The sequence below is a fragment of the Lactuca serriola genome, chromosome 1, assembly GCF_051521515.1.
Source record: "Lactuca serriola cultivar US96UC23 chromosome 1, Lser_US96UC23_V15, whole genome shotgun sequence".
Lineage (NCBI taxonomy): Eukaryota > Viridiplantae > Streptophyta > Magnoliopsida > Asterales > Asteraceae > Lactuca > Lactuca serriola.
This window is the reverse complement of record NC_136408.1, coordinates 137250632-137263387: the sequence shown is the minus strand read 5'-3', so window position 1 is coordinate 137263387 and position 12756 is coordinate 137250632. Positions and strand designations below refer to the sequence as shown.

Sequence of the window (12756 nt, the reverse complement as noted above, 5' to 3'; positions counted from 1 at the left end):
CTCACAATTCTAATCGGCGTGTATCGTTAGTTGCAAAAAAATTGGAGGCTGAAGCTCGTAACCTACGGATCGGCACCTGTAGAAATCTGCACTGACCGATGGTGATTCAACAAACTTAAACCTGGAGAACGGATTTTGATATAAATCAAACCTGGAATGAAGATGGAAAACAATGATTTAGCCAAAATTGATTTGCCTAAATGAAACGAAACGCACTTGTAGAACGAGTCATCTGTAATCTTTTTCCCACCATCGGTCGGTGTTGGCAAACTACACACCTCTCTACCCCCACAGTCTCTCTGTATATGAAAAAACGGTGGAAAAAAGAACTCTTCTGTATCAAACTTCCAGAATAAGTTTACCATTATAATCCCTGATTGATCACTAGAATAAGATCTATTCATCTACTTGCAACTAAAATACACACCTATTTACAACTAAAACAAACAAACACACACACACACACACTTACCTGCAACTAAAACAAACACACAAACATTGATATGTTTAAAGGTGAATGAACAAGATGAAGCTTCGATTCCTTTTCCCGTAGATGGTCGCCAAAAAGGTTGATGGTGCACTGTAGTTTCTAGGCCAGAGACATAAATGGTGGTAACTGGATTTCTTTAGGAGGATTTTGTGAGAGAGAAAAATATATATTATCTATGTTAGAACCAAATCACCTATAAAGAAGATGAAAAAAGGTTGTGCTAATCTAAAGAGAGTTTTATTAGTTTTGTTTTGATTTTGTGAGAGAGAAAAATATATATTATCTATGTTAGAACCAAATCACATGTAAAGAAGATGAAAAAGGGTTGTGCTAATCTAAAGAGAGTTTTATTAGTTTCAGGTGAGGTTTTGGAGGATAGGTGTACACATCACACGTGGGATCGATGTGGCATAAAATATGCCATGTCATTTAAGGTTTGGTTGAATTTATATGTTAACAGGGAACAAGAGGTTACCTTCTGTTTATTAACATGTCATTTTTGACTTTATACCTATAGAAGGAACAAAAATTAGTTTGAGGACCTTTTAAAACCAATCACAAAACCTTCTTAGGTCTTTATGACAACTAGAAAGGTTACCCCCGCAACGCGGGGGCCAGAAGATTTCAATGTTGTTTCCAAATCGATAAAATGACAGACGTAGAAAGTGCAAGAATGAAAAGCCCGGGCTTTGCTCCAGACCGTTTTTTTCATTTTCATGAAAAAATGTAAAAGTTTTGACTGCAAGGACCAGAAGTGTCAAAATGGCTAAAGAATTAAAGGGGTAGGAATTAGAAACTTTTTAGAAAAGGGATCAAAGTTGTCAAACCGTAAAAGTTTTGTGGCCAAACTTTAAATATTAAAAGATTCCTAAAAAATGTAAAAATATTGATTGCAAGGAACAAAATTGAAAAATGTAAAAGTTTGGACTGCAAGGACCAGAAGTGTCAAAATGGCTAAAGAATTAAAGAGGTAGGAATTAGCAACTTTTTAGAAAAGGGATCAAAGTTGTCAAACCGTTAAAGTTTTGTGGCCAAACTTTAAATATTAAAGGTTCCTAAAAAGTGTAAAAATATTGATTGCAAGGACCAAAAGCGTCAAAATAGGTAAAATAGTACAAGGACCAATTCTGCCAAAAAAATTGCAAGTTTACTATTCCTTTTCTTCATAACTTTAATTTCTAAATATTATTAAAAAAGAAACCTTATGACATCATCTTAAACAATCTTGGCCATTGATTGTATTTTAATTATATGTTTTCTACCTTTAGATCAAATTGCTGACATCATTTTCCCAAATGGAATATATTTAATTCCAATTAAAACTTTTCAATTGTCAAACAAAATTAATTTACATCCGTTGAAATGGAATGTATATAATTCCAATAAAATCTTTCCATATTTTAAATCCTGAATTTCTGATTATAAAGGTTTTAATATGGGTAGCTTTAAAAACATATTAGTAACAAACCATTTCAATTAAGACATTAATATCAACCATTAATATGAATCTGTTTATATTAGTAAACCATTAATATAAAAAATCCATTTTTATTAGGAAACCATTAATACCAAAAAATCAGATTCAAATTAGCATATACATATACGATTCATCATTGAATCCGCGACTCACACTTATTTTCAATCGTTTCTTTTCTTCAAACTTTCTCCTACAATATCATTCTTATTGTTTATAACTTCCGTCATCATTCTTTGCTTCAAAGTTTCGTTGTTGTGCAGTAGAAGGTCAATACCTTCTTTTGCTTTCTATATTTTTTTCGATTATTTTTTTGTTCCTATATCAAATATATATGTATTCATATATTTCGATTTTCTTTATCACAAATTACATGAAATCGGTTAACTACTTTTCTGAAACTTTTCATATAAACAGGAAAAGATATTACACACCTTTAACTAAATAGAAATTCACTATCTTTGGAATTGACACTAATTAGGAAAATGTTATTTTTATATATTAGAGGTGATTATGATTTTTATTATTATTATATCATAAGAATCCGGTTAACTTTGGTATGATTTTAAAATATTTTGGTATGATCATATTACACTTTTAAGTTGATTTAATAGGAAATAATATATAATCTATTTATGCATCATTTGAAATTAAGTATGGAATCAATTTTGTTGACAACTATGGTGGATCCTTATAATTTTTTGACTTTCCAGGATTTGACAGCTAGGAATCGACACTCGTGTTGCATTTGGTAAGATTTTATTTTAACATTCTACCTTATCTATACGTAAATATTTATTGTATTACACATTTATAATACAACAACCATTTATTTTTTTGTTCCAAATTTTCTTAGTCGAGTTGTGTCGACTAATCTCATGAAAGTGATTATTGAAAGTTCAAGGGAGAAACGATTGATGAACCTGGTTGATCAGGATATAAGTTAAGTATATGTGTTTAAAAAAATTTATTTTCTAAAGTATATTTCTACATGATACCATAAAACATGTTGTTTGCATGAAAATGACATGTTCATCTACACTTCAATATACATGTTTATTTTAGCATTACTTAAAACATTTTGAATCCACTAATTATAGAATCCACTTTTATTCATACAAGAAATAATTCGTTGATCATTATCAAAGGATCCATTTATGATCTTCTCACTAACAAATTGGTCAAATGTGGTTAAAGCTATTTCAAATATTTTTTTTATCACGTGTCTTCATACTTTTACGTTTTAAATTTTCATCTTCAAATTATATTTTTTAGTTACATACATTGAAATTATTATTATTATTATTTTGTTTAACATATCAACCTATTTTGTTTTATCTTTATATAATAACAATAAAATTTATAAAATTACAGAACAATACACATATTTCGAATTTTGTCATAGTATTATACTTTACAAAATACAATTCCCTCAAAAATAATTTTCGCCAGTAATTTCATCCAATTTAAATTTGTCTTTTTCTTTATATAAATATGTTTAATGATCCCAATTTTTTCCCTTTAAAAGTATACCAAGCATTTATGTCTTAGATAGTGTTGCCACATTATAATTATTATTTTTCAAAATATATCCGTTTAATGAGGAATTTAATTTAGTGAATGAAGTAAATGCTAATTCAAACTAGATATATTCCATAATTATTACACGGGTTTATTAAAAAAATATCATGATGTAAACATTAAACATTTTTAAAATAAAATTTCAGAATACATACAAACGATAATGTTGTACAATGAAATATAAAATTGAATAGACTAAAAAGAAACTATTAAGACAACAAATCTTGAAAATAATATAGTTATGAAAAATTATAAAGTAAGATAAAAATTATAATATATTAGGAGATTTGTAAGTACAATTAGTAAAAACACTACGGTTATTATAAAAAAAAATAAGATCGTTAAGATTAGTAAAAATGCAATATATAAACTAAATTATCACAATAGTAATGAAATGTCATTATTTGATATTTCATATAATTAAAAGATATACTGAATTACATTGATGATATACTAAAATTATTCAAAGTTGCGCGAAGACTAATGCATAGTTCTTGCGAACACCAAATAAATAAGAACAAACATAAAAGCTAGCACTTATATTCATAATCAATTTAAATTAAACCAATCATGATTTAGAAAAGAATTTCCATTGATGATATACTAAAATTAAATCCATATGACATTTAACATTCCATAAATTATACTTTATGACTTTATTTGAATAAATGAAATAGTTGTCAATATTTAATGCAGTGAAAAAAAAACGGTATATTGGTTGTCAATATAAGCTCAAATTAAGTAACCTTATTATGGAATGAACGTCTAATTAGAATACTTATGCTTATATAACAATATCATAACCATATGTGATGAAAAAGGTCATTCAACTAATAAAACAAAAAATGTTGTATACAAAGAGGTATTTCAATGATTATAGATATTTATCGATTTCAATGTATTTTCTACACATTTCAATAATACCAATAACCATAATTTTTTTTTAATAATTATTATGCAATATCTGTAGATATTTGTATGTTTTTTATATGTTCCCCGCGTTTAACGCGGGTTATAATCTAGTGTGTGTGTATATATATATATATATATATATATATATATATATATATATATATATATATATATATATATATATATATATATATATATATATATAATAACCGTCAAAAGAATCACTGGGGAAATAACATATAATTCAAGAAGTGTTTCATTTTGCAACGGAAGCTAGTAGCTAATCTAGAAAATTCATGCAAGTTGCGGTTATCTTTTTTAACCAAGTTCTAATCGTAGCAAAATATGTCAGCAAGTGAATATAACTTCTCAAATGTTTAACGAGTATAGTCAAATCATTGCAATTCATAGCTACATAAGAACAGGCTAATTAAAGTCCTCAATATGAGCAACCATTTAATATCCAAACCACGATTTAACACAAGTACATAGCACCTTCATGTGCAATCAAACATATACCAGATCAAATATACACTTGGAAGTTGAACCAATGTAAAACAGAAACACAAATATATACTCTCAAACATAAATTCAATGCAACTCAACAAACAGTAAGGTTGGGTGGTTGTTCAAGGTGGGGATTCTTGGAGATGCAACAAATGTGAGATTAATTCATGTAAACTCACCAAAATAACAAATATATTAAGTAATCAAGACAACATGACCATTTCTATAATATTCCTTAGATGCGTATATTAACCAACACAAAAACCATTCATAAGGATTTTCCCCTGTTTTTGACAATAAAGATACAACTATTAAACAAAAACTGAAAAGATGAATCAATACTAGAGATGGCAATGACCAAACCTGCTAATTAAATTCTTCTAGAAAAGTCCTCCTTGCCCTACGAATAAAAGAAAAGTAAGAACATTTTAAACATAACATAAATATACAGAGACAAAATACAAAATACTATGAAAATAGATAATCACATGGAAGTATATGCATGTTATGATACATTTTCTTGAATCTACACGCTTAGAGATTTTTTTTCCTCAACAAGTCGTCTATTGATAAAGTGGATGAATAGGTATTAATGTTTGTCTGGATAATAAAGCGTTTGTATATACATAAAGACTGTTCCTTTTTAGAACTAAATAAACTATCTTGAATATGAATAAATGACTATATTTACCCTTTTGTATATAAATAAAGGTTTTACGCACAAAAATCTCATTATTTTGAGAAATTTTTTAATAAGTTCCTAAATGTTTTTTTTAACAGAAAAGTTTCATGATTTTGGGAAATCACAAAATATGTCATTTCCTTTTAAAATAAAAAAAAGGACTTTTTCGTTAATTTGGGCAAAATGTTAAATAACCGTAACTCTGTTCAAAAAAAAAGTTAAGGACTTTATCAAAAAAAAAATTCAAAATAATGGGGACTTTTTTGCATAAAAATATTAAAAGAATTAAAATAAAAATAGAAATCACAAATAATCATATTAAAAGAATTAAAATAAAAATATTACTAACATAATTAATAACTTAAAGTAAACATAATATTTAATAACACACCAAATATAACTATCATATAATACGAGAAAAAAAAATAGATTTTAATGTTATGAAAAAGTTCTAAAAAAATATATAGATTTTGATACCATAAAAAATATATAGAAATGTACAAAACAAAAAGGTGAGGGAAATTCAGCTGGTATATTTATTTTATATTAAAATTTTGGGTAAAGGATAGTGGGGATAAAAATTCAAATCTCAATACATAAATCATCCCTTCCCACACTTGGCCCATTAAGCTATCCATTATGCATTAAGTTAGAAAGAGAAAAACCTGTATATCTGACAACCAAAAATAATTGATAATAATTGCCTAATAAATATCATGTATTTGACATAAAAATAAACAAAAGTAATAACAACCAAAAAACACTGAATTTGAAGCCCTAAATGAAGACATTAGGGCTCCATAGGTCCACATGATTAAAGATTAGAGCTGTGCATGTAAATATTTAAAAGAACATTAGACAAATTTCATGCTCCAACTACATTCTGATGTTGCCATTTTCAAGCATCCATTGCAAGGTCATAACACCCTTTATTTTATTACATCATAGACCAGTCAAGAACTTTCATGATAACTTGTTTGGTTGTATATGCATTTTATACATGTGACTAGAGTAAGGTTTCGGTTTCAAAAAGTATACCTCATGTGTGTGACCAATAATTTAAGGTCTCCTTCGGGATAAAGCTCTAAACCATGGTTGCTTTTTTTCTGAAAACATATAAAAAAAAGTTACGTGTTAATCATTATTCACACATATCCACTTGAAAACAGTAGTTGTATTAGGTCTCGATATATTTATGTGATCCAAATTCCAACATCTCGAAAGACTTATCAATTGATATAACACATTGATCCATTTAGATTGACCAATGTTTGGGTTAATTCATCAAAAATAAAAGTAGTGGTTTTATTTTCTATATTTTATAAAAAGAAACTCTTATCTTAGAGGTTAATAAAATCAATAATAAATGGGTGTATTTAGGTCATATGATCCATTTGTTTAAAAGAATTAGGTTATGATCCATGTATTAAAATTTAATGGAGTTATTATCCATCTATTTAAAGAAGTTGGGTGATGGTTCATGTAATATATACATGACAATAATAAAAATGACATCTACCATGAAAGTCGGGGCTGTCTGGAACGAATTTACCATGATAGGGAAACAATCTAATGCCATACATAAAAAATTGTTCGTTGTGTAGGATGTATTCTCCGGTGGTTGTTGTTTCAAAAGGAGAGAGATCTCCACCAATTATGTGATTCCATGACTTGTAATAACCCAACACATCTTCTTCTTCATCCTTCTTCTCTCCATCATCGTACACAAGAATCACCCCACACTCCTTTACAAGTTCATCATCTGGCTCTGTAACAGTAACAATAACATGGTCACCAGCCTCCATCTCATTCATCCCAAACATCCAATGACTTAACAACACCCAACACTTTCCACATACATTAAATTTGTCAAAGTAACGTTTGTATATCCACGTGCGGTTCTTTGTTATATTAATAATTGTCATCATTGGCGACAAAGAGAACTGACCAAATGAAACTGGAAAACGCTCACCGGGATATATCGATGTGTCAGCAGAGAAGCAGAAGTTGAGTCCTGTAAGGAGCTTGTTTGGAGACGATGATGACGGAATGGTAAATGATATTGATGGCCCCACGCTTCTATCCCTAAACCAACTCGACATCTCCTCCGCCTCATACATTGCGCTGAATATTCCAAATTCATAAATCATCATCTGCCAAATACAACCACCTTAATTAATCAACATAAGAAGCATATTATATATACATATTCACATAAAGACAAAAAAATTAACTAAAAAAACCTGGGTTTCAGATTCCCGATATTTAGTTCCCAAGTGCCTTTCGTGAAGGAAGTCTAAATTACTCCAACCCAAGCTACATAATACCTTTTCCTCAACACATACCATTGGTTGGATTTTCACAATGCATTCAATTTCACATGACAAAAATGTTGGAAGCATCAGGGGCATTGATAACTCTAGTGGGGACATCTCTGGATCAAATACGATTTTTCCTAGAAGATGGCCATTAACAGGAAAGAGCAACCTTCTTAGTGTACGTGGAGGATGCTCAATTAACTTCAATTTATTGCAGTCCCTCATAGCAAGTATCTCAAGCCTAGGTAGGGTTCTCACACAACTGGGCATGGAATTTATAGGATTGCCATCTAAATATAACTCCATTAACATGGGTAGGCAACTCCAGTCCATGGGAAAGGATTTAGTGGACAAATTACTATTTGCAAGTGACAAACTTACTGGAGAACTCGGTAAAGAACTTGCAAACAACTTCAGATCACTTGGTATGGCACCCACAAAGGTAGGGGAAGAGGTTCTTGTATTTATGTCAATGTTGTTAGCCTTGCCTAATTCCATATCCTTATTCTGGATTGGAGAGCCACTAGGGCTGCAACCATCTAGCAACATTGTTTTAACATTCTTCAACATGCCTATGTTTCTTGGAAGTTTTTCAAGCTTCTTGCAATAGCTCAGATCGATGAAGACAAGTTCAACACATTGCTCAATTGATTCACGTATCTGGAGCAAACCAATGCAATTTCTAACTGTTAACTTCTCAAGTGCAGGAAGTTGGTCAAAATCACCAAGACTACGAAGTTGTTTACAGAAACTTAAATTAAGAATCTTCAATGATCCAAGCAACCTTTTCTCTTTTAAGCACGATCCATCCAACTACAAAAATGGAAATAAGTTAGAACAGTAGAGAACTCCATCAACCCAATGTGGATGAATAATAAATGAAGATAAGTTACCTTTTGCCTCTTCTCAAGCCGTTGTGGATTATTATAACAACCGAAAAATGATTCAATATTGCTATATGACATGTCAAGAGCAACCAAATTCATCATCGGTAAGTCTAAAGGTATAGACTTTAAGAGAAACCCGTGCATATACAACCATCTTATTTCTTCTGGAAAATTCTTATAAGACCCATCCATTGGCACATAATTAAGTGTAGTAGCATCAAATTATGCATGTTACTTAATGCATCTGTTTTTAGCTCATATGATTCACCCAACTTCTCTTTCTCAAGCATGCACATGTCAAGGGTGAGGCCTAGAAGATTTCCCTTACCCTGATAAGAAACATAATGCAAATAAATAATTTGGCAATACAAAATATCATGGACAAACACATTACTAAAAGCATGCATGGCCTCTTACCTTTTTTTTTTGTTTCAACACTCTAAATGACTCCTTATGACACCATAATCGATTTCGCTTCCATGGCTTGTCAAGTGATTCTTGGCATACTTCGAATCTTCCCATCTCTTGAACCAACTGATGCATCTTCAATTCATTATTTCGTCCTATACTAAGTAGGCATTTGTCAATCAGATTTTGGATCCCAGATCTTGTGTTTATATCACATGCCTCTAATATTGTTTCGGTAATATCTTTATCTAGTCCAACAAAAAAACAAGCAATATGCTTAAACAAGTCCTTATAATTTTTTGATGGCAAGGAGTCCAAGCTCATTTTCAAGACATTATTTATAGGGGAACTAATTTCTTTCTTTAAACCTTCGATGCACCCTTCCCAATAAGCTACATCTCGATTCTACAAAGACTTTCCTAAAACTTCAAGAGCCAATGGATGTCCTTCACAATACTTAACAAGCTTATCAGACACCTCTTCATATCCCGCCTTGGGTTGGTTGCACATGAAAGCATGGGAACACAAAAGTTGTTGCGATGCAAAATCATTTAAGCCTCGAATCAAATGCCTTTCATGCTTGGGTTTAATGTTTGTTTTAAATAAAGAACAACTCTCAGTCAACCAACCGTCCTTTGTTGTAATTATAACTTTGCTTCCAGGATCAAAGCCTTTGCTTCCAAGTAATGCATCCAACTGAACAAGAGTGCTGATATCATCAAGAACTAGAAACACCCTTTTATAGGCTAGTGCATTCTCTATCTTTGTGGTGTGTACCGAAACATCATGAACTTAATTGAACTTGTTTTTCAAATGTCACTGCGCAGTTGTTCTTGTAAATCAAGCAACCCGTTAAACTTTCCATCACATATCCTACTAATATCTTCAATATAGCTGCTTATGTGGAATTCATGAGAATATAGCCCATAGACATGTTTGGCTAAAGATGTCTTCGCGATTCCACCTATACCATAAATAGTAAGTATGTCTGCCGTATGTGACGATCCATCTTTCAACCATGAAGTTTTCCATCCCAATAAGTTGTGGTCCAACGCTCCTTAAGTGTACATGTAATCTACGGTGGATGTCCTTCACAATTTCTTCAATAAATTCCGTCTCTAACCTGAAACTTGATTATATACGAACCTCAAAACACAACTACAAAACTAATGAACCAGATTGGGAGATTTAATTTATTCAAAGATCCAAGCTAAGATTATATCATAGCTGTCATTATTATTTGAGTTCTCACATCATATTGTGGTTTGCATCAATCTAAACAAAATACCATGAAATACAAGATTTCGCTAATGGTTAAGGTCATAAATATTAGTTTATGATAAGACCAAAGCAACCAACAAAATACAAGATTTCATTATGTTTCTACAAGACCATCAAACTTAACCATCGATGTGGCTTTACATGGATTTGAACAAAATGCCACGAAATACTTATGGGTTATCTTTTACTAAATACAACTAAAAGCAGTTATTTATCATAAAAGCCGCTATGATCTGAAGGTATTATGATATAATTAATAGTAAAAGCATAGCAAACCCATCAAACTTTAGTTTTTAAATAAAAAGCATGTAAAAATTGTGGAGAAGGTTTATGTAAATGCACTAACTTATGATAAAATACAAAATGCATACATGTAAAAATTATCAGAATGGCTAATCCATCTATATGAACTGGCTTATGAGGACACATATTTGAGAACTTATTTACAATTATGTTCATCTTCTATATATCCTAATACATCAGATATATGTCTATTTAATGATTTAGAAAAACATATTGAAATCCATAGGGAGATGAATAAGGGTAAGAAAGTGGTTGCCTTCCACTTATGTCCTTTCCTTTTAAATTTGCAACCTCTATAAGCGCTTTACGTCAATGTCAATATAAAATTGTGTGTATATATATATATATATATATATATATATATATATATATATATATATATATATATATATATAAAATGGAGGTTGATCTATTGATGTAGTTGATGATCCTTGTGTTTCTTGAGAAGCCATAATCGATGATATGATTAGGAATTAAGAGAATCAAGAATGGTGATGAATGATGATTGATGATCCTAGTGAATCGTGATCGACTAATCGTCTTTGATCGAGAAGACAGGAGACGACTCACGACAGGGGAGACTTTGATTGACGATCGGTTAGGGACTTAAGGGAATATCAAATACGTTTTGAGCCTTAAAAACAACAGCCCATTAGTCTTTTTTGGATTTAAACTTAAAAAGCTCATGTAAACCTTAAAATAAAATAGAAACGGCTAGGAAACTTCATCGAAACTTTAAGGAAACTTTGCAGAAACATTTCTATGATATTCGATACTTCCAGGAAACGTTTCCAAGGAGTTTCCATGGAGTATCCGTTTCCATGGAGTTTCGGAAACGGAAACGGCAACCTTAGAGAAGTTTCAATGCATCATAGGAGCAGAATAACACCGGATGTCTTACAATATGGCGTTGACAGATCCACAAGTTTTGAACAAGGCAATGTAGAATTATGACAATCGAATATTGAAGCTTGTTGATTTTAAATGGTTTTATGAACTTAAAATATGAAGTGATTAAGGAAAAAAATTTCGAGAATTGGAGAATCTTCCCGTCTGCGCAAAGTTTTGTTTATCGCTCTGGACTTCAAGCAAGAACAGTGTAACTGATGTAAACTAAAAAACGTAGCTGAAATAAACGAAATTTTAATCACCTATTTATAAAAATCCAAATGATTATGATGTGATCTGTGATTGATAAGTGAAATTCTTAGACAAGCAAAACTAACTTGTAAGGATGAGCAGAATTTACATAAACCTGAAGCGTCGATAACAGAGGAAAAATGAACAGAGACAAGGCCAAGAAAGATGAACAGTAAGTCAGCAGGCAAAAGGTGAGAGAGAATAAACAAACAACGAAAATGTTCGGGTTTTCTTTTGCGTTGGGATCGAATGCTTTCAGGGTTCTTTCCCAAAAAAGAAACACGGTTTGGCTTCTTTTGAATTTCTTTTTTAAATCTTTTTTTAGAACGGAAGATAAAATTAAAAATATGGTCCTTGTGGTTTAGTGAAATTTCCACTTTGAGGCCAAATTTTAAAAACGATGCAATACCAATCCTTATGGTATCATTTTCTTGCATCGGTATTCCTTTTTACCAAAACTTTTGAACATTTCATTTAAGTTCAACTATAAAAAGACTTTTTTGAACTTCTTTTGTTATGTTTCCTCTCCTCTATCATATGTGAAGCCCCAACCCCATCCCACCCAACGTACCGTCAACCACCACCTACTATCAATGTCGGATGTAGTTAGTTGGTAGGGATAGCACGTGTTACCCTTGAACATCTCCCCAAAAGTTACAAATTTTTTTTATAAAGTTTCGTGCCTAGATTCTTGATTTTTCTTAGTATAAGTAGATTTCCATTATAAAATTAGTTCATAAATATTGTAGTCTAATTTATCACTTTGATAAATA

General features: G+C 30.8%; 1 protein-coding gene across 6 annotated transcripts; it reads right to left on the bottom strand.

The window, feature by feature from the left end:
- Positions 1 to 4931: 4931 nt before the first annotated feature.
- LOC145099123 (disease resistance-like protein DSC1) lies at positions 4932 to 12246 on the bottom strand. 6 transcript variants are annotated; one of them, XM_079036724.1, is made up of 9 exons: positions 12099 to 12246; positions 9269 to 10388; positions 8858 to 9180; positions 7890 to 8777; positions 7619 to 7799; positions 7166 to 7414; positions 6685 to 6752; positions 5328 to 5364; positions 4932 to 5248 (listed from the first exon to the last, which is right to left on the bottom strand). In XM_079036724.1, exons 3-7 carry the CDS (start codon positions 9041 to 9043, stop codon positions 6706 to 6708), a joined length of 1551 nt encoding a protein of 516 aa, XP_078892850.1. In that variant the 5' UTR covers positions 9044 to 9180; positions 9269 to 10388; positions 12099 to 12246; the 3' UTR covers positions 4932 to 5248; positions 5328 to 5364; positions 6685 to 6705. The 6 variants fall into 6 exon arrangements, with proteins under 6 accessions (XP_078892850.1, XP_078892840.1, XP_078892837.1 ...); XM_079036714.1 differs by having other exon boundaries at positions 7166 to 7799; positions 12093 to 12246; XM_079036711.1 differs by having other exon boundaries at positions 7166 to 7799.
- Between the last annotated feature and the right edge of the window lie 510 nt (positions 12247 to 12756).